The sequence below is a fragment of the Takifugu rubripes genome, chromosome 7 (assembly GCF_901000725.2).
Source record: "Takifugu rubripes chromosome 7, fTakRub1.2, whole genome shotgun sequence".
NCBI classification, from domain to species: Eukaryota; Metazoa; Chordata; class Actinopteri; order Tetraodontiformes; family Tetraodontidae; genus Takifugu; species Takifugu rubripes.
In genome coordinates, this window is record NC_042291.1 from 12793460 (window position 1) to 12819440 (window position 25981).

General features: G+C 44.9%; 1 protein-coding gene across 1 annotated transcript in view; it reads right to left on the minus strand.

The window, feature by feature from the left end:
• Positions 1-25981, minus strand: part of fhod3b (formin homology 2 domain containing 3b) — a 56998-nt gene that overhangs the window by 21561 nt on the left and 9456 nt on the right. The window contains exon 4 of the mRNA XM_011605742.2: positions 25246-25310. Within this exon, the coding sequence (XP_011604044.2) occupies positions 25246-25310 (65 nt within the window). The remainder of the gene's footprint in view (positions 1-25245; positions 25311-25981) is intronic.

The following is a 25981-nucleotide window of genomic DNA, read 5'->3' on the forward strand; positions in this document are numbered from 1 at the left end:
ACCATCACAACATTACACACACACCCCCCCCCCCCCCCTTCAAAATCCTTTATCGTTGTCTCATGTCTTTGCATCCGCAGCTATTATCACTGACCACTAAACATGAAAGATATCCTGCGAGCGGACTACCGAGAGGGAGGAGAACAGTAGAAAAGACTCCGGAGCACATCTGAGGGGAGTTAGGGAACTGTTAATGTTTCCAGCTGACAAAGCCATATCTGCAGCTCACCATGAAACACAGTTAAGGCAGCAGCCGGAGCCAACGGCCCCAATGATGCTGAGGGGACACAGACATTAATCAGCCCTGGACAGCCCACAGACAAATAAAGGAAAGATGCGAAAAGAATGCTTTTGATGCGAGCAAACCGTCCGTGCACAGACGGGAATGAGCGCTCTCCAGCGGGCGGCCAGGAGGCGGCAGCACCGAGCAGATCGACTCCTGCTGCTGCTGCAGCCTCTGAGTCAGCAGGAGCTGCGTGCTTCTGCAGCAGGTACGTACAGCGCTGCAGAAGGCGTTAGGCGAGTTCTCCTCCCACTCTCTGCCTTTTTCTTTCTTACCAATGACCTCCTCAGTTAATGGGAGGCGGCAGCCAGAGGGCAGAGAGGACAATTCAAACTGTTCTGTTACAGGACTATGAGTTTAGAGTCATCTTTTTAAATCCAGAACTGGCTGTTATTGGTTCGGCATTTCTCTGGAAGTGCACGGAACATCATCATTACCTGCAAATGAGAAAGTGCGAATCAAACTTTGGCGGAATTGTCTGTCACGCATTCCTCAGTGTGTGGTACTCACAGCTCATAATGTTGATGCAATCTACACAAGTTCGGAGAGACGAGACACAGGAGACAGTCTGGGACGAGGCCAAATGACCCCCCCCCCCCCCCCCCCCCCCCCCATTCCACAAGGTCGCCTGAGCAAGGCGCAGCTCCTTATCTTTAGAAGATGCCTGGTTTTTAATTTATGACTCAGATGGTATTTGGTACGAGCGGAGCAGTGCCTTCTAGATGCTTCACACATTTGCAGCGTGCCGTACACGGATCGGAGGTATGAGCGGTCCCAGTGGATTTCTGGCAACAGCATCCACCAGGAAATAAATCTCTTCTGGTCCAGAGAAGGGAAACTGTGCAGCGTTGGTGATTTGTGTCTGTGGAAATAACAGGAAGGAACTGCGACTGGGCCTTTGAGGTTAAGGGTCCAGACAGTCGAGGTTGCCAAACACGTATTAAATCTAATATAAAAACTGGCACATTTGTTCAGATCTTCTGCATAAACCTACTTCTGGGTGCTTCAAAACAAAAACATTATTGATGTGTCAGCAGCTTTACTCTCTGGCCAAACAGGGGAATACAAAACAAAGGGCATTTTATTGTTTTTAGATTCAGTTGTGATGTCAGACAGCTGAAGTCCATAAAAGCAATTCAGACAGAGTGTGCTCAGGTCAGAGGTAAGAGGTTATTGAACATCTGCAGGTAGGACGATGATCACACCTTTAAATAATGGAATTAAACCGTAACAATGTTTCACCCGTGTGGGAAATACAGTACTCGTGTAGCGCATTAATATTTATAACACGGTCAGAAAGTTGTAAATGAAGCCCATCTGCACAACTTTAATGCTCCTGCGTACCATCCCAATATACCGACGCCCTCCCTCCCACTCAAAAAAAGAGGCCCATCTCTAATGAGAAATAGTTCAGAGGGGATTAGTTCCATACCATTTGGCTGAGAAAGTACGGAGCCTTTAGCCGTGAAACAAACAGGCCTTCGGTTGTTCGGAGGCCCGTTTGAAACCCGGCTGTCACGTCGGCATTTACCTCGGATCGACAGCTCTTCATGTCGCACGTGGATTTGTTATCGCGCCGTGACTAATCTACGGCTGCAAAAATGACACAAAAAAGAGAAGAAAGTAATTGAGCGACTCTGCTGCTCGGAGAGCATTTAGCTCTGTCTGCATTTAGGATTAACGTCACAAATAATTTGTCGATAAATCTGGAGTGTAGCTGAGGACAAACAGCCCGTTGTTTCCAGTTGTAAATACTTTTCCCCTGTGCTTTTATTGACATGAACCTGACGGAGGACTGACTCAACCGAGCGGACGTTTTTAGTGCTGCAAAGCGATGTACCAGCAGGAGCAGCTGGTTTTCTGCATCTAAAGAGTTGCAACGACCGAGCTGGCTGCAGGGACGCGCTGCTCCTTAATTCTAACGATCACACAAGAGGTAGCAGCGGTTCTGTCATCTGGAATGTTCTGCTCGACTACCTGGGCTGAGGGGAAAGCAGCTGCAGGGATGATGGATTCAGGGGCGAAGTCGACATGATGATGTTCCTCGCGGGTTCTGGTGTCTCCGTATTAGTACATTCCACTGATGTTGATTTGAGGGCGGGTTTTATTGACCAGACAGATGTTGCTATTTATGTCGGCCGCTCGCAACACAGCTGCTCCTGTCAAAGTTGTTTCTGTTCAGAGGGGAAGTATTGGTGACTTTATAACCATAAAAATTGAGTTTATTCGCCAGGAAATCCACAAAACCTGGGGTCAGACTGGGCAACCATCTATTTATGTGTCTGTCTGACGAAACTAGAACCCCTGCAATGCAGTAATGACTGTGAAATATGTTAACAATAGCTAATCAAATCACAGGCTAATATGTGGGTTTAGAAAAGACTGAAATCAGTCTGTTCACAGGGTTTATGGTAATGCTGAAGCAGGAAATGTGCTGCATATCTACTAACTCCTGCTGTAATGATGAAGTATGCTTAGGTTAGACTGGACTCCAGTCCCAGAGAACCTCCCATGTCTGGATTTAGCTCCATCTGAGAGTTGACCGGTTAGAGGCGACCACAGACTGAGAGGTGACGGCAGTCAGACTGAGCTCCGGCAAATTGCAGCCAACAGAGAGACCACAGACTTCTGAGAGCCACATCACTGCCTGCTATGTGTGAAGATAAAAGGAACCATCTTCCTTTTGTGTCCTCCTGCTAATTTTATGAGGAAACCTTGAGTTTACAGTCTTTAATGGTCCTCTGCAGTCGGGAAAGACAGCAGTATTACACCATCAGTGCGCTTCCTCGTAATGTTTTTCCTATTCTCCAGTCTGGGGCAGCCTTTTGGTGCAGATGTATGGAGAGAAAACAAAAGTAACTAAGGTGGAAGACCTCCAAACGTGTGCATGGGTTTGTCATACGCTATAGGCTGTGGTTTCATTCACCGATTTTGCTCCCAGAACACAAACAAGAGGTCAACGAGGGGTCAAATATTGTCACTTAGTTTGTAATCATGGGGGTAAAATAGGTTCATTTTCCATCCTTTAATATAAAATCTCTCTCCGTTTTTTTGTGTGTGTGTGTGAGTGTGAGTGAGTGACATGTGGGAGAAAGCACGCAGACCCACACAGGTAGTTTACGCAGTGGAAGAGAAACAATAATGAATTTGTTCCTGTTGCCCGGAGTTTGTTCGGATGCTTGTGGAAGTCCTGATGGAAGCCATGTGGACGCCATGGTTTCCATTAGACAGATCTCAGCGTGGCCACACACACCGAAGAAGCCTCCACCGTCAGGAGCAGGCCGCACATGAAGGTTTGGATGGACCCACAGGGCGTGAAAAGCTCTTGGCAAATGTCGCGGGACAAGACCGAAAATAAGCCATAAATACATCTTTGTGGGCTTTGCTGCCATCAATTATTGTCATTTCAGGCTGAGGTGCATTCCAGTTTTAAAAGTTGAGAGAGAAATTGTGGACGTGTTGTCCACCTGTGTTAGGATTGAGCAAATAAACCTCAGTAATTCATTTGGCCTCAGCGTCCCTGGTGGAAGTGGTACCTGCTGGAGCACCCGATGTGGCAGCGATGTCTGAAAGCTCACGTTTCTCCGCTGCAAGACTCCGTCCTGGCAGAGACATCCGATCCTGAGACATACCACAGCGCCGTTCCAATAAACAATAAAACAGGCTCAACGGCGTTCATTGTCCCTCCGTGCAGACGGGGAAATTGGACTGTTGTGTTTATTGACGTGCTTAGATGAGTTATGGTGAAAGTTTATGTTCCTCTCAGTGGCTCTTGTGGAAGGAAGCAGCAGAATTCGTCTCTTAGTTTTAAGTAAATAATTAGTTTTTAATAAAACTTATACCTAAACCTGTTCTGCGTGGTACTTTAGGGGCATCGCTGCCCAACTACTGTATCTTTTGGCCTCCTGAAGAAACTGTGTTGGTGAAGCCTTCCTCTTCCACTCTGGAGGGAAGAGAGAGTGGAATCGGCCGAATTCCAGACAGGCTGCGGCAAGGCCGATACCAGGACAGATTTTTCATTAATGCCTGCCTGTCTAATGAGTCATTCCTTAGCTAGCCAGGTGGGGGTGACCCTCACCCCCCCTGCTTTTCCCTCATCAGTGGGATTTCCCCAAAGCGGCCTGCTGCCGACACAGATAGATGGCAAAGCATAGAAACAGGGTACAACGGAGCTGACATAAACGATGAAAACCTCTGATTCCATATTGAGTTCTAGCGTCCTCTAAATCCTGACTTTTAGGTTTTTAATGTCATTTCATAAATGCTGTTTACACATATGTGCTGTAAGCACACAAACCTGCTGTTCAACTCTTTCACACGACTGTCAGTTAAGTTTTTAAGATTGTCAAGATCGTCCCTTGGTGGTCCAGAAACGTCTCACTGGAGGCTGGAGTGTCCCGTGTTGGACGGGTGACCTATCCGGGGTGCATTGCTGCCTCTCTCCCCCTACTGGGAATCCAGAATCCTCACCAATGACCATGACTAGGAATAGTGGAAGTTGAATAAAACGCATGATGGAGAACGACCTCGATGACACCGCCCTCCCCTCTTCATACCTCTCCTTTAGCATGGACACTTATTTTAAATGCCCTGACACGTGGGGAATCGCACCAATGCAAATTCTGCCTGATAAATTCAGCACGCTGACAACGTCTATTTCGGATTCTGCTCCACAAATAGGAAACCGACCACTGAGGAAGCGCCCACATCTGTGAGGGCACATTTCCATACAGCCCGCGGTACTTAACGGAAAAAAAAAATCCTCTCCCATCTCACACTCTGTTTTTCTGTCATAACACCTGCTATGTCCATTTGTGGGCCCCACTACGGTCTATTTCCAAGTGTTTTTACGCCAGCAAAAACGTGTTATCCCCTCGTTTCTCAATGGGGGGAATCGGGACCATCAGCGTCTGTGAACTGCTAAAGTTCTATTAAGATCTATCGTTATTATCAGCATTAGACACAACCCAGGATTGATGATGAAAGCTGAGCTAAATTCAATTAGTGCAGGCAGACAACTTCTAAATCCAGATCTGGCACCGTCAATGGGCTCAAACAGGGAAACGTAGCAATTTGCAGCATATGGGCGCTTACCTAAATGGCTGCTGATCCAGATTAAGCATGGACTAAAAATAACCTAAAGAGCTTCAGGTTAGCCTTTGGAAAACTTCAGAGGGTTTCAAGAGACACAAATAACAGAAAGCATCAAGTTACTCACACATATCTTCAAACACTACTCATTTTTTGGCTGTGGGAAATATATGCCATTATCTTTGACCCAGATCCACACTCAGGCTGGCTCAGACATTACCTACAGTACAGCCATTAAACAAGCCGGTGCACGGCGTTGCTTTCAAAGAGCGAGTAAACATCAAAGTGCTTTTTTCTTTTTCTTTTAATGAATCCACACAGGACCGGGAATTTGAAACAAAATCCTTCCAGCTTTCAAAGATGTAATTGCTCTTTTCTAGTATTAAACTGCACTATGCTGCTGTCGAGTGTGTAGCCTGTCAAACTGTCGCACCTCAACGCCGAGCTGAGTGTTAAGAGACGCCTGACCGCTGGCAGGTGGCAGTGCCTGAAGGAAGCGTGAACGCAGCACTAGAACCAACAACTAAAGGTTCAGATAATATGAACTCTGATTAGACAGGGCTGCTATTGCTGCTACAGGAGATCTGTAAACAGGCAGAGCGAAACAAGCTGAAACATTTGTGTCACTGAGATGAGTAAAATCCACACTTGGCAAAACAACAGGAGGCCTATTTTGTTTTCAGGGCCCAACCTGTTTGCCCGACTGGATTGATTTCACAGAATGACTGACTGTTTTCTTTTTACAGTCCAATGTTAGCATGCCAAAATACCGACGTGCTCTCTGATGTGTTCCCCATGGATCGTATCTTAAATCTCCCTCTCATTTTGACGCCGCCTGACAAGGATTTATTACGTGCTCGGCGGGCCAAATGAGTTGACACGAGCTCTTGCTCAATCTGCAATTCAGCGGATGAGATTTTTTACGATGTTTCTGGCAGTTTGCAGCAACAAAGAAGCCATTGGAGGTCCTTTCAACGTGCCCGGCGCTCATAAAAAAAATGGTATTTATGGTGATATTCAAGAATGAGACCCCCCTTCCCTGTCAAATTATTGGGGTCACTTCACTCACGCAAATATCATAACTGCAGGCCGGAAACTGTGCACCACATGGAACCAGTCTGGAAAAGGAGGGAATCTGCATGGCAGATCCATCAAACTCCAAAGAGGCCTCACACTCTGAGACAGAAACAAGCCTCTAATCCACGAGGGTCCGATGCTGCTTAGAGAAAACCAACAAGAGACGGGTCACCTTATTGCTCGAGACTCCTCGTCTGCATTTTTCAGGAAAGAAAGAAAGAGTTGGCCTCCTCTTCATTATTCATCTGTCAAATAATGGATACAGTATCTCCTCCACTTCCCAAAAAGTGCTTTCCCACTGGAATCCAAAATCTGCTTTACATCCTGAAAAAAAAGCCTTAATGACCTGATTATACCACAGACTGCATTGTTGGGCTTATGTAATGGTGTTTTAATGAAAAGTGGTTCAAAGTAAATGATTATGATGGAAGAATCTCATAAATAAGTTTGGAAAATACTCACTTTGCTTCCCAAAACCAGCAAACTCACTGCACTCACCCAATCTCTCACCTGACCAACGACTTTCCGGAAAGGCTATTTTCATAAATAAGCACGTTTGGACAATTAAACACAGCTGCTGATGGAAAAGTGAGATGGGACCAGGGCTGTTTCACCTGCTTTGAAGACAGGCTTCAAAGTTCCAGGGAAACATGTCCCTGCCACACAAACCACACGGAAAGATTTGGCAAAACCGCCATTAAGAGGCAGTCATGCATCCTCGGGACAGTGTTGTGGTGGGGAGAGATTGACTGGCACACCAGAAACAGTCTCCGATAGCATAAAAAGGCATCCGGGCTCGCGGGACGACTGGGAATCGCCCGTTGTTTGGCAAGAAAGAACACAAAGTGTTCCTTGGCCTTATTTAGCCAGCGCCGGCTATCATATCAAAATGTCTGCAGGAGAGGGAAAAAAGTGAAGACATAAAGCTCAGATTATGATCCAACGCAATAAAAAAGAATGTCAACAGCAGATCCCGAGGAGTAATGAAAAGATATTTGTGGTATGAGGATGACAGGATGTGTGCCCAGCACAACACACATTATTTAGGGAGGAACCACGTGTAGAGGGATAACATTTATTTAGCAGCGGAGCGATGGGGTGGTTATATGGCAGCCCGCGTTATTTCAGAGAGGTGGGAGAGTTACTCAAACATGAATCCAGATTAATGGAATCTGCCACTAAGTGCTTGAATACAACATTGTCAAACATGACAAGACATAAAGTGGATTCGATTGGCCACAAATGGTACATTAGATTAAATTCCAATGATAATGGCCGCAACAGCTTTGCTCGCTCTCCTCGCAGGCTCTGAACGGCTGTTTATACAGCACGGACCATAGATGTGAGAAATTCCTGACGCTCTTAAGGAGGAAATATATTGGATGGGCCCATAACATGTTAAATAAAAAGATTTATAATGATCTCTAAGGCAGTTACTCTGGCACTGGAGGGTTATAATGACGGATCTGTGTGAGGGTGTTTTTACCATTTTAACCCCTGGATGCCTCCATCTAATGTTTTATTTTAACCTGAGCTGGCCAATAAAGTTAACAGGTTTAACAATCTCGACAACACGGGAGGCCGGTGCAATAAAGCCCCGGAGAAACAAATGAGAAGGACCAGCACAGCGAGGGGGGGGGGGGATTTACGCATGGCTGATCCACTTCTATAGAGACACCCATGTGGACAAAAAGAGCTCTAACATAGTGTCAGGACACGGCTGGGATTTCAAACATGTCTGCTTAAAAAGTAAAGTCCAGGTTAGACTTGTGCTTTATCACAAGTCGGCCTTAACTTGAAAACTCATCTTCCCAAAATCTGCTGGTTAACCTGGAACCGTACAGACGTACGTAGACAGACGCAGATACGGGTTGCTTGGATCACCGCCCCACAGGGAATGTTGATGATTCCACTTTGGCCTGACCACAGAATAAACACCAATATTTAAACAACATTTATTGTTTGTGTTCTCACACTGGTGGACAATAGCACCGATGCACGCTGAAAGTGCACCACACTGGGGGTGGGAGGGGGATGCGGCACCACCCAAAACACCTTTTGGTGGGTAAAATCCACATTTAAGGTCACAAATTTAGAGATTCAATTTGAAAAAGGCACAAATAAAAGTGTTTTTTGTCGAATCTGAATATTTCTGTTGTCTTTTAATGAGAAAGGCTGGCAGCTATGGACTCAGTCCTCCATTGGCATAATGCTCAGAAGAGAATTTCAACTTTGTGTGAGCTCTAAGGATGCAGAATTGGACAGAGAATGACAACAACTGCTTGTTTAACAAATATAACTTGGCCCAGAGGGCCAGCTGTCTGGCCTGGACCACACATACCTCATCAGTATGGTTTGCACGAGGCCGGGAGTCTCAAACTTTCTGTTCCGTCCCCCACTGGGCTTGTTGTACAGACCATGACGTATTGTAAATCTTACAACTCACTTCATTTTTCTTTCATCCTGATGGACCGTGTTCGGCTCATAATCTCCTCCAGATTTAGGAGCCCATTCTTGCAAATATTTACAACTTTATACGATCCGCTTATATGCCTCTTCATCTAACCTCAGCCTCCTTAAAGAGGTTTCAGAAGGCGATGTTGGGGGGGTTTCTGAGTCCCTGTGAGAGAACATTTTAACAGGCAACAGCAGCGCCTGAGCACACGGCAACAAGTCGAGACGCTTCAGCCAACACTTTGTTACCAGATTCAGGCTGTTTGATGTTTTCGCTTTAACTCCATTCCTCTGATGCACACCCCTGGCTCGACCCCCATCCCCATCCTGACCCTGTGCCAGTCTCGCCAAAAAAAACCTTTCAAGCGCACCTGGTAATGTTTAGGCTCAATCACAGCCCCGGTTCTGCAGCACAACGTTAAAAGAGCCAACGAGCGCCCGCAATAGTGTATTCATGCCTCACGCTGCTTCATTATGGAGTCAGATTGAAGCCGTCCAAGTCATATTTTTTAATAAACGCTGTAACTTACAGCGACTCTGCGGGTTTATGTGTGAGTGCAGCTGGATTAGAGTCTGAAGTGGAGGTATGCACGGCTAATATTTTTTTAATTGAATGTAAATGGCATCAGCCCACAGTCGTTCCTCTTTGAGCAGGTGTTGGACGTGTTACCACACCTGCAAAGCTGCGCTCCAAAACCGCACAATGGGGGGGTTAATGTTTACCTGCAGCAGCTCTACCCGAGGGTTTCCTTTCACCAATTTGGCTCCGATTTCCCCGCAGATTCCAGAACCCTCCCTCGCCGTCTCCGACCAGTATCAGCAGGCACCACGGGTGAGGCGGGAATGAAAACAACTTCAAGATCATGGTGGTTGATCTGCGCTAATCTGCTTTCTACGACTTCTCGCTGATTTTACACGCCGCAGTTGATCTACGATCATCTCTGATCTGGTTCAGATAAATGCAGAAATGCTGAACCGAGTCGGAGGGCTTGTGTAAAGACCTGCAACCGTCCTCTGCACCTGCAGCCTTGAAGCAAGAGGTGATGCCATGCGAGCTCAACATAGTCTAAATAGTACAAGATCGGGAGGAAAGGGAAGGAAAAAGAAGGGAAAATATTACAAACACAGGCTTGGCCTGAGATCAGTGGAGGGTTTTAAATTAATGCTTTGATTGTTACCAAACTAGGAAAAGAACACAATTTACCAAATACTGAAACATTTCCTAATGGCTTTACGAGAGGAAACAGACATGTTTGTTTGCAATGTCGGGCTAATGGCCCGGCTATTTTTTGACTGCGAGTCTCTCCTTCAACTGACCCCTTGCTCTCTTTGATCTTTATTTCCTTCTCTTATGCAAGTGTGGACAGAGAGTTGACTATTAAATGCAGCACTACAATAACTACCAGATTACACAGAAATAAAGCATGGATGACATTTCAAAGAGTGGTGTTTCCTTCTCCACAGCGACGCTGTGTTGTGTTGTTAGTCCCACACGTTCTAGAAGTACTAAACAATCAGTCTGGCTGTGCAGGATTCCAGACGTTTGGATTTGATGTCCGTTTATAGAAGAAGAAACATTATTGTGACTGCATGTGGCACCTTCTACCTTATGTAGAAGAACCAAAGCAAGTTTTTAGTCTGAATCCATGTTGCGAACGCTTCAGGAAGGCTGCTTAGCCAACAGTCCTTATCAGTTATGAAGAAACTGTTTCCTGATGGTGCCGATTAAAAGTAAATCATGTCACAAGAGTAATGAGAAGAAGAAGAACACAGTGGGGGGAAAGAACAAACAGGAAACAGCTATGAAATATACTCTGTTTTCATTTCATGGGAATGTATTTATAGTTTTATACACTGTATTTAAGGGCTCTTCATGCCAGGGTTTGAACATTATTAGGTCAAGTCTTTAGCCATATTCCACAACATATGTGTAATTACATGTAATCCAGAGACAAACATGATCCTCTACTATGATCTTGTTATAAGCTCCACAGGTAAAACACATCTCACCAATGAGCATCTGTTTCTAATAGAACAAACTCACAGATCAGAGAGAAGCTGCTTATTTCCCTCTACTAGAGGAACAGGTCCGTGCCACTGGCTCCGTGACCTTTGCCACCCCGGTATCAACAAGTCCCCCAGGTCGACCTCGGCTGCTTCATCAGAAGCTAATTGTCCCCGTTAGGAAAACGTACACTATTTTGCCGACAATCTGGAAAATCATTTGCTGGCAGCCGTGTAAGTATCGCCCGTGTTTCATAGGATTTTAAAGAGTTAAAACTGATGTCTGTTTTAGTCAGGATGTGATTCCAAAGCAAAGTGCTTTACATTTCTAATCAAGTTACTGTCAGGATCAGAGGTTTTACTGAATGTTTCACTGCTACCTGAGGGCAACAGCAAGATCAAGCACGAGGTTACAATGAATGGACCTTATTTGCTTTATTCACAGATCTGAAACTAATGGCCCAGAAGCATTTCCTTCACTGCAGGCTTGGTTTTTCAGAGATCCATCCGGGTTGCCAGATGTGTGGCTTCAGTGTCTACTGTTGTGGGATAAAACCATATTTCTATCATACAGTAAATTTAAACATCTTACATCTCAGCGTATCAGCTCCCAATGCCACATACTGTTGCATCAACTCATAAATCTATGGGAATAAAAACCGTCTCTCCAGCTGCTCTTCAAACATATAGCAGCAGAACCAAGACTGTGTGTTTGCACTGCAAGAGAGCAAATCTGTACTTAGCATGTTGTTTTTAGCCGGTCGCCATGTCCTCCGCGTCTGGGCCCATTTGTCTCCTGGGCTGACGGAGCCACATCAGTGGGGAACGAGGAGAGAACTTATGTCTGCATGCGCCACAGCTGCGAGCCTACAGACAGAACCGCTGCGGTGTACTCAGTCGCAACTGCTAAAACTAGCCTAACAATTGATATAGTAGTTGCTGGAATCCATTAATATGGTGGAAAATCCAGCTGCCTTTCATTTAAATTCCTTAAACTATTTGCCAATAGCATCCAAACTGTGTTTATTGCTGAAATGCTTTTTGCACAAGCTTGGCTTGTGAGAGTTAAGAGAGGGAGCGAGATGCCATTGGAGGTGGAAATGACAGAGCGGGCTGGAAATGCTCCTCTAAATTCGAGGTGATCCATGTCTGCTTGTTTGACATTGAGGTCAGAGCAAGTCCTCCACTGTTTATCCAAACTGTCAGGCGGAGAGCTGGTGCAGGTGAACGCCTCGTCTCTCTTGTATACTGTTTCTGGGGGGTAAAGCTGCCCTGCTTGCTTTATTTCACTAATTATTATCATTCATTGTGATTATTTTACTGAAGCTTATTGTTACATCCGCTGATCCTCAAATTCCTGCGGTACATTCCCCGAGCTTCCCTGGCTAAGGAGCAGTGAGGTATTCCATCACTAACGGAGAGTTCACACCTGTAAGCAGTTGAGAGGGTCCACTTCATCTGACATGAGCTGTATATACAGTCCCAGAGGAAAAACCCACACAAATGCAGTGAGTACACACACCATTCTTTTCAAAATAAGCTACTATTCAGAACTGGCTGTCAACAATGTCATTCTTGCATTTTTGCATCAAGGTGACAACGCAGGATTTTGAGCGTCACTCAGCGATTGGTAAGATAAGATCTCAGAGATCAGAGATCATTCCAGTTCAGGCAATTTTTTTTCACTAGGCTTCGTCTCTGGGCAACGTCAGTTGGTGCTGATCATTGACTGAATCAGACAAAAATCTGTGTGGGAGATAGATTCACTGACGCCAAGACGCTTGCTTCTGCTGCAGCTGGTGCTGCGAGTAAAGCGCCGTCGGCAGTCACTCAAACATCTGCGAGCAACTCAGGAAGGAACTGCAATGGGAAAAGGGGACTACAGTACATTCACCGTCACCGTACACGGGTTAATAAGCTGAAATCAAAACTTAATCACCATAAATCATCATCACTGTCCAGTCGGACGCTGCTAGAGGGGAGGCTAATAAAAAATGCTGGTAAATGAGCAGACTTTAACTGTACTCTCCATTGAACATGAGCTCAGTGTCTTTCTGAAATGTTTTATTGCTCATTAGCAGTGGTGAAGTCCAAGGGAACTAGAGAATGGACATGAGCGGCACTGGGGGGCCAAAATCAGCCTCTTACCTCAGTCAAGAGCTGATGTCTGCCTGTAAAATATGGCGGTTAAAATTTGCATTTGAGGGAACGTAATCGATCATCAAATTTGGAGCTGATTGATTTACTGCAAGAGGATGGATATTTGGGACTGGATGTTAGCAGTGCTGGGTTTGGAGCCAACGTGTTCTCCCCGCTGGATACTGCTGACCGAACAGCTGTTCATGTGACTAAAGAAAAATAAAGGTCTCTTGTTATTCTGGGCCCCATGAGACACATTATCATCTGATTCTGATGACCCATATTTTGGTGTTACTGCATTGTTTTATCCCTGGAGTCGAACGCAGGGGCGGAGGAATCACTTTCCCATCCACATCTGTCCATCACGAAACACAAAAACGCAGACGCCAGTGGCTACAGTTTAGAATTTCCCATCACTGAGACAAGGCTGCAACCCAACAAATGCTAAAATTTCTTTTTTTTAACCTTTATCCAAATATTCTAATATTCAGACACCTGGGGGCGCTTTAATGATATTTGTATCTGACTCGGTCCAAAATAATCAGAAAATCATCAAAAAATCATCAGAAAACAACCTTAATATGTTTTTGGCAAATAATACCATTAGTGTGATTCATTAAAGTTGGAGGGAATAAAAGAATAAATTCACCAAAGGCCAAAGAGACCCCAAAACCACTAAGCTCATCTATAAAGTACCAGTAATGAGGATGTCAAATGTGCCTCAAAAGTGGTTGACAAGATCCTGTGGGCCGTGAGCAAGACCTTTACTTCCTCTGAGTCTGGACTTAAACCTCCTGCTGGGTCAAACCTCGAGAAAGCAACAGCCATCGAGTGTCTCCACTGAACCAGGTGCACATCTTCAGGCCGTTCCCTCGCCATGTTCCCAGATGGCAAAGATCTCACACACAACCAAACCAAAAGCAGTTTTCCCCGGAAGGCAGGTTGAATTTCAACACTGTCAACAGATTTCCTCATGTGCAGCACTCACTGCTCTCCTACAAGCGGTCTTTGGGGATTTGGGGTTGACAGAGAAGCAGAAAATGTCTCCACGTGAAGGTGATGTCAGCACAGGCTTTTTTGGGGTTTGTTTAGCTGTGAAACAGTGTAGAGAATTATGTTAGCATGAGCGTCGTTCCTCGTCACACTGTCATCACGGGATCACCCCTCTGGGTGTTGCTCGGGCCGGTTGAAAGGAAGCAGCAGGCTAATATGTCACTGAACTGTAAGGTTCCATACAAGGTTCTGCACGTGGGTTTAGAACTGTAATCAACACTTTCACAAAAGTTAAATACGGAGGATGTTACGGAACAAATGAGCCAGAGATCCAGCTGAAGTCACGGATGTGACGGGAGACGGTGGCCTTTCCACACCGAGAATATATGGAGGCCAGATGAAAATATAAATGTGCTGAGCCAGCTCAAATGGGCTCAGTAAATATAGGCGCACATTAAACCGGGAGGTAAAAATAATGCACAAGTGCTGGAGTGTCTAAACACCCCGCTAGCGCTGCTCGGCTCTTCTCTAAAAGGCAAGTAACACATGACAAAACCGCTGTGTTGGTAATCAGGTCAGCCTTTATCTTGCCGAGAACCTCTCCCGCATGGCGAGCGCAGCTGACGTGGTATTTTTGGTCACGCAGGCAGATCAAGTGACACAAACTATTGGGTCTGGTAATGGCAGCAGGAATAATAGTTGCCTATATCTGGCACCAACAATCTTTCTGCATGGATGAAGGGTTCTGAGTTGTTTTTAAACTGGGAAATCCAAACGGCAGCTTAGGTGTCGATTAAATCGCAATTATCTTAGAGAGAGACGCAGCTGGGGTCAAAGCATGTGTTATTTTCATATCTGCATCTGCTGGATTTGGACTTATATCGCTGAGCGATGAGAAACAGAGCAGAAACATGATGGTTTGTCACCGTTTTCAGAACCTATTGGTGTATCCTCATCTCCAAATGGGATGAACTTTACAAGAAAACTGCATAATAATAATAATAAGTCCAATTCCAGGCAAATTGCAGGGGAGCCTTTGGTGCTACTGATATAGTGTCCCTCAGTGTAAATCCCTTCAATGCTCTATTATACCAGAGCTTCCAGTTTGCCAAGTCAGGAAATGGCCATGCTGTTCTGATGAGACAAATATCCATAGAAATGTAGTATTTCTGCTGGGTGTTAATTTGTCATGCCCCTCCTCAACGTGCACATCGTATAGGAGGCCGTGAGAGCTCCCGCTGGGTTCACGGGGTCATTGTGGCTACAGGAAGAAAAAAGAAATCACCGAGATGGATTCCTGCATTAAATAGATGAGGCCCTAATCGCTGCAGGACCGGGCTCAGCTACAACCTTCATCACTAACAACCACAGCAGAGGGACCCATGCCTGATTCTGGACCATCTCACAGGTACCTTTGCTGCTCATTTTGCTCACTGATCTGCAGCCTAGTGCCTCCATCTTTGCTTAGCAGCCTAATAGTGAGCTTGGGACATCTTGCTGACACTGGACTCCGTGCTCCTGGGTTTCTGTGGACTCGACACTTTCCAAAGATAACATGGGCCAAACATTTCCACTCCCAGGCAGGCTGAGGCCCTGCTGAGGCAGCCGTACCGATGGGGAAGAGATGAATAAGTGCTGGCTGAAGACATCCATGCAGATCTACAAGGCTGAGAGCAAACACGTTTATTATTTTAATGCTAAGATGAAGAGAACTGATGATGATGTCACCAATACACTGAAGAATATGCTTTTATATTCTTTTCTGTTTCGTATAAATGCAAAAGTGTGTCACATTGACATTTTATTCAGAGTTAATGTATGTCAGAAAGGGAAATCCTGGGTGTGTATACTGACATTGCATGACGTCTTAACATATTCAAGTGTCTTTTCGTCCAACTTCAAACCAGATTTCCTGATTTGAAGGAGGAAGGGGGGATGGTTCAGTGCAAAAAAGAAATTAAAAATGGGGCAGATGAATGCAAAATGAAGCTGTAAAAACCTGACATGTGTGAAAAGTTCCAGACTGGGAATTAAATATCATCTCTCCCTATTTAAGAACTTTCCACAGGAAGAAATACCGAGGCTGGATTCCACTTAATCCCGATTTTCGGTGTCCCAATGAAAGAAAGGAAATATATTTGCGAGTTTTAACCTTTGCCATTACTGTGACCAAACACAATCTTTCTGTACGGCGCTGATGAGTCCAGGGACGACTTCGTGAGCCCCACGTTGACCCCAGCATTGACCCACTATTATAACATCAGCCTCCAGTGTGGCTTACAGGAGCTGCAATTGTGTCTCTCCTCAATAAATCATTTCATGGTGACAGGAGGTGGCCCTCGCGCCACTCAGCCCACCCCTGCCAGCTGACCTCGGTGTAGGAGGGGCTGACAGCTTCCCTTTAGTGTCAAAGTAAACAAAAAGAGGGTGAATCCTGCTCCAATACCCAAAAGTATGGGGGCCACAAGCCTGCTCCGAAGCAGCCCTGGCATCAGCCTTCACACCAACAGCGTCCGCTACAAACGTGCCAAAGACCACAAGAAAGACCGTAACAGAGGCATAAACGACCTCCGTGGCCCTTATTATCCTGGGATAATCCCAGTGAGCTGTTTAGCGGGGGGACTCCAGGTGGCCCATGGGGTTAAACAGGGTTAAGTTGGCCAGAAGTAGGGGAATCTTGCCTTTGCGTGGCATCACTTAAAAAATGAACACCCCGCTGTTCCATCTCGCAATATATTCATTTTAAAACCAATGTTTTTCTTTTCAATTTCTTCTTATTGAATTAAGATCTGGAAGAAACATACTGCTACGTGTTTCAATAAACACTAACAGTCTAATAGTCCCTGGCGCGTCAGGCTAAAAGACTCCTTTAGGAGATTCTGCAGGATGTAACAGCTGAGTGTCCGGAGTTAAAGGTCAGTCTAATTTTACTGATGAAGTGAGGAGAAATTCTTGGAACTACTGTTGCGTGCACTCGCGTCCAAGTTTTTGGAATTATAAGGAAGTTGACAGTAAAAGGTGTCCTGCAGCGGTGAGCAAAAACACAGTTATCGCATTGCGGTGTTTTATTTCACTCTATTTTCCCCTCAGTGAACACTATAATGAGTTCAAATAGGACACAAAGTAAGTCCTCCGTCCTCGTCACACCAAGCACACATGCTTGGTGTCCTGCGGTGAACCCCCCCTTGTTGTGCAGGAAAGTTTCCCTCCTCTGCTGCACTTCGGAGTCAAATATGTCTCTCCTGGGGACAAATGATCTGAATAGGTGTGATGCTATTCCAAACATCCTAAACATTTTTATTAGTCATCCAGACGCCTGGACTGGAGCTGTCTGATCAGAATTTGATGAATGCATTTCATGAAGTTTGGCCTTTCTCCTCATAAGGAAACGTGCAGCAGGCCGCCATCAGAGAGTAGGTGTGTGCAGAGACTCTGTGGGATTAATACGATCCTGGGATGGTAAAAGAAAATACTGCTTTGAGATAAGACAGGGGGGTTTTATTCACACCCAATCATCTGACAGTTTTCACGTGCTGTGATGAAATTCAGAGATAGATATTATCTTCACACGTGGCACCATTATAACCAGTACCGGAGGCATAGCTGCTGCTGGTGCTGCTGGTGCTCAGCTGCGAGAGTGGGAAGACGAGTCGGGGGCTAATATGTGGCCGATGACGACATGTGAGACTGCATTATTCTTCTACAGGCTAGCCAGTCGAAGTGATCATCATCATCTACTGTGGCACATAGAGCTGCAGCCATCTGTAGGCTGACACGTACAAACTGCTGAGCTCTAAAATGTGTAGTTTGTAATTGCTTGTTAACAAAGTTGCAATTAAACTGATACTATTTCAGTGTAACAACTCAGGAGGGTTTAAGCAAGGCCCTCTATCGTAGATGTTCCATTGAGGGTCCTGTGGTCTACACGCAGAACTGTGACACATCATTTGTTCATCTATTGCACTTTTTAGGGACGCTCTAATCAGCTATTGTTCACATTTCACACCATTAATCCCTCATTTTAATGCTTTCAAACCTTAGATCAATCAAGTATTTATACATGTATGTTATATTTTATCTTCCAGATGTTTAATCAGTCTAGATGTTTTGTTTTTTTTTAAATTAAGAAGAATTCCACTGACCTACCTAATACGACTATTAAGCCTTGTTTTGACTCTGCTCTTCATGCTGTCACCATTTTTTTGGCGTGATATTTAACGGAAAGAATGAGGGCTTTATCTATGGCACAAAAGAACTGTGTCAGCGGCCGTGCAACAGAATCTAGATGAGGTATCATTTTCTCCATTCCCAACAGTGGATTACAGGGAAGGAGCTCAGAAGTTTAAGCCCATAAAAGGGAATAAAAGGTGCAGAGAGGTGATTTATAAGAAAACCTCATGCATTTGTCAATTTAACACCAGTAACAAGTCCAGTCAACCAAGGTGATTTAAGTGTCTTTATCCTACTGGAGCACTGAGGTCAGCACGTCTAGGTCATACTTTTGCTGTGGGCAGCAGCCAGGAAGCGACCCACTATTCATGCATGTTTTAAAGGGTTAGATAAAAAAGAGTGGCAGAAGTCATTTTAAAGAACTTCACATGTACAAATAACAGCGCACAGAATAGGAGAGGGATACATTAGTTGGTGAATGTGGCTGTGGCTGTGCGCGTGATAAACACAAGCACGGCTCGCCCAGGTGACGATGCCTGATACTTGGTAATAACGTTCTTGACAAAAGATGAGATTCTGGGAAAATTCACAAAACAATCAAGCATTATGGCTATTTTAAACTAGAAAAAAGACATGAGCAACACAAATTTTGGAGTAAATAGAATAAAGTGACATTATTTTGCCAGAGTAACCTAAAAGATCTTTTAGCTCCTCAGGAGATTTAGATAACAGCCTTGTAATGTTGTTCTTCTTTATTCCACGTCTGCAACCAGCAGGTGTGCAGAATGCTTTAAAATGTTCTCTTTTTCCACAAGGTTAGCTTTAGTAAGCGTTCCTCAATAAAGGAGGCATTGTTATATGAAACATCACTGCTATCAGGTTCTCTTGCTCTGTGTCTTTAATCGTTTATTGCAAATTTCAGAAATGTCAGGTTTAGAAATGAGACGTATGTGCTTACAATTCACAGTCCTCAGGACTGCAAACTACCCTTTTATCACCCCTTTAACATGGGTTCAGAGAAATGTTATGACAGAAGGGGCGCCTGAAATGGTACATTTTTTAGTATCCTTACAGTCGAAGAGCACAAAACACACTTTACAGAGCTTCCTCTGATGCTCTCTGCTCATGCTGGAAGTAACAACTCCCCCATGGCCCATCCAACCCCCCCAAAGCCGGCAGCCTAGGGGAAACACTGCAATATGATACCACTTTTGAAAAACTTGGCTAAATTTGTGTTGAGAAAGGTGCACTGGACTACATTTCAGCACCCCTCCCCCACCCATATGTAGAAAACACACATAAAATAATGCAGTCATTTTGACCAGCGCCCCGAACTGTGTCTTCCCTTTTCAAGAATGCCGGATGAAACCCTAAACAGCATCTCTTAGCTCCGTGTTGAGCCTCACTAATACAAAAGGCATTCATTACAGAACATGCAGAGGGAAATAAAGACCCTGATGTCATTGAATTTGGAGGTTCAGACTTTGGGAGAGATTCAAACATTTTTCTCATTTCTAAACACTGAGATTAAAGGCTTATATGCAGGCTTTTATCTTATAAACAAGAGCTCTGCACAAAACATTCGATCTCTTTGTGTGTTCAATGATCCTTAAGTGACCGCTAAGACAACCGTCACCACGCTGCGCAGGCGACCGTGTCTGAATGGACGTATTCAGCAACAGACGAGTTTTAACGTTGGGCGGCGTCAAGCACAACAATGATGTAAACAGGGCCCGCTTTTCTCACAGCTTGAGGAAAATAGTAGTTCAAACTATACCAAGATATTTATATGTCTATTCCTGCGATTCAAGCTAAGCTAAAGCAGGCAGCATTTCCATTACCCTCACCACAAGCAAAGTGGGCCTGAGTTGTGTATTCAAATGAGATTTCCCCTCAAATTCAAGACAAATTGTGGCTCCATCTGAGAGAAATCTCAATTATGCCATTTCATTGGCACTAATAGTGACATTAGAATTACTGTCAAAGCTAATTTAGTTTGTATAAATGCTATTAGTTTGTAAAATGTAACAAACCCTTTTGGACTGGAACCAAAGCTCAAGGTGCTTTTGCCAACATTCACCTGTGGCAAACAGACCTCTTCAGCTCCACTGATCTGCTCTGAAGAATGAAACCAAGTACAGTTTCTCCTGAGAAGTTCACACTGATTGGGTCTCTTTGAGCTCCAAGTGGAGATTCTTCAGGCACTTTAGCTGTTTGTTTCCAGTCCTGCTCTTCAGTCAGCTGGCATCTCCATTAAAGGGGAGGGGGCTTGAAAAGGTGTGAATACCACATTTAATTCATATTTCAGGATAAAGTAAACTAATTTAATCATACTTGGCATTTATTACTGAGATATAGTTTTCTTAAAAAGGCTCTGCAATAAAAATAATTGTCGTTCCACTTTTACCCTAGAGTTTCTAACAAACCTGGTCCTGCTCAAGGTTTCTTCCTGTTAAAGGGACGCTTTTCCTGCCGCTTTTACTTGTTCGGGATTCTGGCTCTAAAGCATCTGAAGACCATGTTGACTGCAACAGTTGCTATATACAAAAAAAGCTCAAATAAACGGAATTGTTCAATGGCCTCAATCAAAGCTCAGTTTGATAAAAATAGCCAGGCTCATTTATCGCATCATAGCAACAAATCAATTGTGCCAGACTCTCTGGACCAAATGTTTGACCCTGACCATCCCAACCTCACAAAGAAACATCATTGGACTGGAGAAGCTGGAAAATACCAACGTAACGGAGCCCCGATGCAGCCGGAAATCAGAGCAGCATGAAAACGACAGTCCTCTAAATTCAAGCCGCAGCGCTCGTGTCAATCTTTATTTTCACAGCTGATGCCAGATTCGGGGCGAAATCATTCCGTGTGCCTGTGACATAAATCTAATAAAGCCTCCTTCAAAGTCAAACATCTCTGTTCAACGACTAAGAGCCAGCCAGCTGTGGCAACACGAAGCGATCCAAGGTGAGAGGGTGAATAACAACTGCTTCATAGAATAAAGGGGGAGTGACAGTCATGGCAACAGCAAACAGTTCCCTGGAGTGTCGGGTGAGGGATGTTTCCTCGCAGAGCCGCTGGCATCAGAGCTGAAGCAGAGAGAAGGAGCTGGCATGTGAGGGAGGATGTGAGGTGGAATATGGCTGCAGGCCAGCAGGTTTCAGTATACTAAATGCTAAAGATTGAAGCCACTTTTGATGGGTTTTTTTACGATTACATGTAAGAGCGGGAATAATTGGCTCTAAAATGATTTAAATATATGTGAGGAGATGTAACATTAGGTTGTAACATTAAAAAATATCAGTGTAACATTCAAAACAAGGAGACTGGTGGTCTGCAATGAAAGTTGGGGACCTTGAATCTGTTATTGAGAAAATACCAGCGGGCTGAGGTAAAGCTGATGAGAAAACCAGCTGAGGTAATTTGGTCATCTAATTGTGATCAATGAGACTTTTCCGTACCCCCGCAGGCATGTTTAACTGTGAGGGAAAACACAGGGCGCCCCCAGAGGTCAGTGACCCCGGGTCATTAATCTAAAAGGTCCACCGAACCGCCGGCTGGATTGAGATGGAAATATCTTCATGTATGGCTAAAATTTGCACTTAAAGGATGGCCGCATGAGCACGTTAGTAAGGTTTAAGTAAGGTTTCGGAATCACACCCTGGCTCCACACCATCCCGGTCCCAACAAAGCTCTGCAGGCACCCAACGCATGTTGGTTTGAGTAAAAATAAACTCCTTTTTCCTTCCAGATATTCCTGCCTGTTGACAGTCAGCTGTTTCAGGCCCGGGGCTGCTGACGTCGGACACCTGTCCGCTCCGACAAGGATGGCAGCGGTCACACAAACGGACCGTTTCACCACAGTGGAAACCACATCGGCCGACTGTCAATCTTCAACCGCGGTTTTCTAACGACTCGTTAAACGCGAGGACTGCGAGAATATCATTTACAGCGCTAAACTCAATTATGAGGACGTTCGATCCCAAATTACCAGCAGGATTATGGTTTTTGTCCCCTGGTCAGGCTGAGACTCCTCACCCACCTTCTATCCAAACACAGCGAGGAAATAAAAATACTCCCCTCCTGTACGTACACAGCTCACTTAATTTTTTGGATGGTTGAGGAGCAGCACTAAGGGGCCTTACAACTGGAACCAGATGGCCTTGTAATGCGTGCGTGCCTTTGCTTTACTGTGTGTACGGGAATGTTATCGCCACAGACTGCTTAAAGAGCCTGACAACATCAGAGCAGCACCAGTCGGATCAAAGCCTCTTGATCACCCCCTCATGGTGGGCTGCAGCACATTCACAGAGGGGGGAGCAGACGTCTGCCTTCACTCTTGACACGCTCCGCATACTTAAACGGGTCGTTGAACGGGTCTACAGATCCAGAACACAGCCAACAATAAGTACCGAGGAAAAATAAAATGTGCTCTTCAAGGAGGAGAAATGGTAGAAATACCATTTATTAATCAGCGTTATCTTGACAAGTTGATGAATTCGGATAGCTGTCAGCGTGCGGCTGTTGGCTTTTGCTCTTTAAATGCAATATACATGGAAAACTGAGTACAGGAAGGTGTGATGAATTATTCCAGAACCCCCTTCCTGAGCTTTGCTATCAGCTGTGATTGGAAATGCTCACTCCGCACTCTGCTCGCTGCCTCAAACCTTGCATCTTTAGCCAGCGGTTGTGGGTTAGACGCCTGGAACCGCTTAGCACAAACAGATGGAAGAACAAGAGATTCATTTTCCTTTATCTCAAAAGTGCTAAATGGAAAAAAAGTTTTAAATGATCTGCTGTTGCTAGATAATATCAATTTTCCGAAAAAGGAAGTCACTGACAAGTCGCCATAAATCATGGCGCTCTGCTGGGATTAGAAGAGACTGTGCAACACGAGTCACTTAATCCACTGAGAATGTGTCACCTCCACCACCCATGCTCGCCACGCCACCCCTGCTAATGCTCACAGAGGCGCTAAAGCCAAAACAATGCTCATAAAGTACGAATTATGAAGGACACGGTATTAGTTTTATTTAAATATTTAAAAAGAAATGACCACTGCTGGTGCGTTGATACTCCATAAATCACTCTATAGGAAGAACTTGTATTTATCATTGAGCCAGAAAATCAGAGGAAACTCAATTTTTGTATTGGTCTAAACTGGAAGATAATTAACAAATAGGTGGAGCTGATCATTCTCCATTTGGAGATAAACCTCAGTGTGGTGTCTGATCAACAAAAGAGCAGGGGGCTGCTTCACGTCACAACTATGACCAGTTCTGGACCTGTTAAAAGCAATTAAATAAACCATTTGCTCTTCGTGCAAGCGCTCTCCTTCCTCTACCTCCTAACCTGCTTTGGATCTCCAGCCGGTCTGTGCGGGACCATATGTTAAGGCTAATGACTATGATTAAGGCAGCCTGGATTAGGGCTCCCTGGTTTTCATTTGCACACAGTCGGACACACAAAACCTGAAAAATGGCTCTGCTGTGAGAAATCTAAAAATCACTTAATATGTATTGTAGGATTCCTTAAAACTTCCATCCATTCACTCCCTGTTGCCACCGATTCCCATTTTAGGGCCACAGATGGTGCTGGAGTCTATCAAAGCAGAAAGATTAAATTAAAAACACCCCCTTCCCTCTTTCCCAGGAGCCATTAATCATTAAATGCATTTATACTATAAACCCCCATTTAAGAAAAGGAAAAAAAGAAATGAAAAATCACTGAATCCCAGCAATCTTCTTGGGAATTTGGTCCTTTAGAATTGACAGCAGGGAAATTCTCAATCCCTTAATACAGGGAAAAGCCAGAGCCTGAAGAATACCGTGCCATTTGTCACTGCGAGACTAAGGAATTATCTCCTGTGTGAAGCAGGACGATCGCACAGTAATGCTGCGCTCGTGGGGCCGTGAGGTAAGCCCAACAGTCCGATAAAATTAGGCTCAAATGTCTGGACAACTTACAGTAACACTGACCACCTTGTCTAGAGGGGGGAAAAATACTCTCCGTGCACGCAGTCGTCGAGGAGGGGAAGAGAAGGGCAACAGGTGGCTGTCAACTTAGAGGAAGAGAGGGTCATCATCTACTTAGAGGAGAGCAGCATGACTGTCTGCGACTCCCCGGGCTGCACGGAGCTCAGCCAAGCACCGGCAGGAGGAAGAGCGTAAAGCACTTCAGCACGCCGCAGCGTGGCGACTCAACGCTTCAGGTCCAGAACAGGAATCTGTCTTGCATCAGACGAGGAGCGCAAATGTCTCACATACTGTATGTTCTACTGTCAGAACTGTGTTACACCAAATATAGGAGGAGGAAGGAAGCTGCAGGATCAGGAGAAGTGGTTTTAAATTGAGGCAAGTGTTTGTGCCGGAAGATTCTGACCATTTTATATCTTAAAATCTTTTTTACACTGACTTTTTTACACTATGGGATAAAAAAGATGGACCTATATCAGTTGGCTCAGCCCTATATTGGTAAAGAAATCCTACAGTTCACCATTAGAGGCACATCTTATTAGTATGTGTTTTAAAAAGTGCCAAATAATTAGCGCCAACTTATGATTAACATAAGCAAGACTGGAGTTTTTGCAGGCACTTAAACTGTAGCTCGCTTCCTCAGTTTAATCCCAACGCAACTTCTCATCAGCGCATTGTGTCGACGTGCGTGTGCGCGCCTGCAGCGTGCACGCATGTTTGCACATGTTCCCAATTAGCTCTTTGCGCTATTTCCCTCACATTATTCAAAGTCACCAGGAGGGCCAATAAAACAAAGTGACAGAACACAGTAACTCCACAAACATTTAATGTGCTCAGCCTCTGCTCCGCGCCAGGCCTCTGCTTTTAACACAGTGGCTGAGATGCAGATCATTTTCACCCACATTAAGATTCTAGGCCGTCTCCCAAAACTGCCACTGTGGAAGTGCGATTCCCTAGTAATTGGGGCAATTAAGGCTAATATCACTGCTGATGCCCCGTAAAATCAGGGAAGACAAACTATTATAAAGAAGTGTCGAGCAAGTGGTTTGAATTACCCACCGATGCAAGCATGGACCCGGATGGAGAGCTGGGTTCGAAGGACAATGCTGTGCTTTTTGCCTCTCCTGTGAAGAAAAAAAGGGCAAAAGTTAATCAGATGTGACGCCACACAAGAGTTTTCTGTTTTCTTTGTAAAGTGTGTTTCCTTGCAGGAGTGTGCGCAAAAAGACAGTAACGGCATCAAACATGGAACAAAGCAGAAAGTCAGCTTTGATCAAAAAGGAACCATCAGAGCAGCGATGTGCTGACATCAAAACTCAGCTGGCCAGTAGAGTTACTGTGAAAAAACGGAACAATGGCGTCCGCCCTGAGCTGGCGTGTCTGCAGTCTTTACTCAGGTCATGAGACAAACCTCTCCTGATGTAAAGGAAAAAATGAGGGATGGGAACGGCTCAGAGGTCAGCTCCGCCCCCTGGGTTAATGGAGACATGCCAAGACCCTATCACCATCCTGTCATCTGCTTTCAATGTCTGAATGACAGTCCCACACAAAGGTAACAAAGCGCCTCCGTTCCTTTCAGTGGTGAAAGCGAATGTGAGTCCAGCTTCGTTTGTAGTCACACAGACTATAAGATGGCTATTTAGACAGCCACGATCTAATTTGTGGATGGCGCGGCGGCTAAATTGGCCTTTTTAAAGGATGATGACGACCTCATGCTACGTTTTTCTTTCCCCAGTTTCAACAAATCCCGAGGCCAACAATGTCTCAGCAACGACGCCAGTTTTTACCCCTCGTT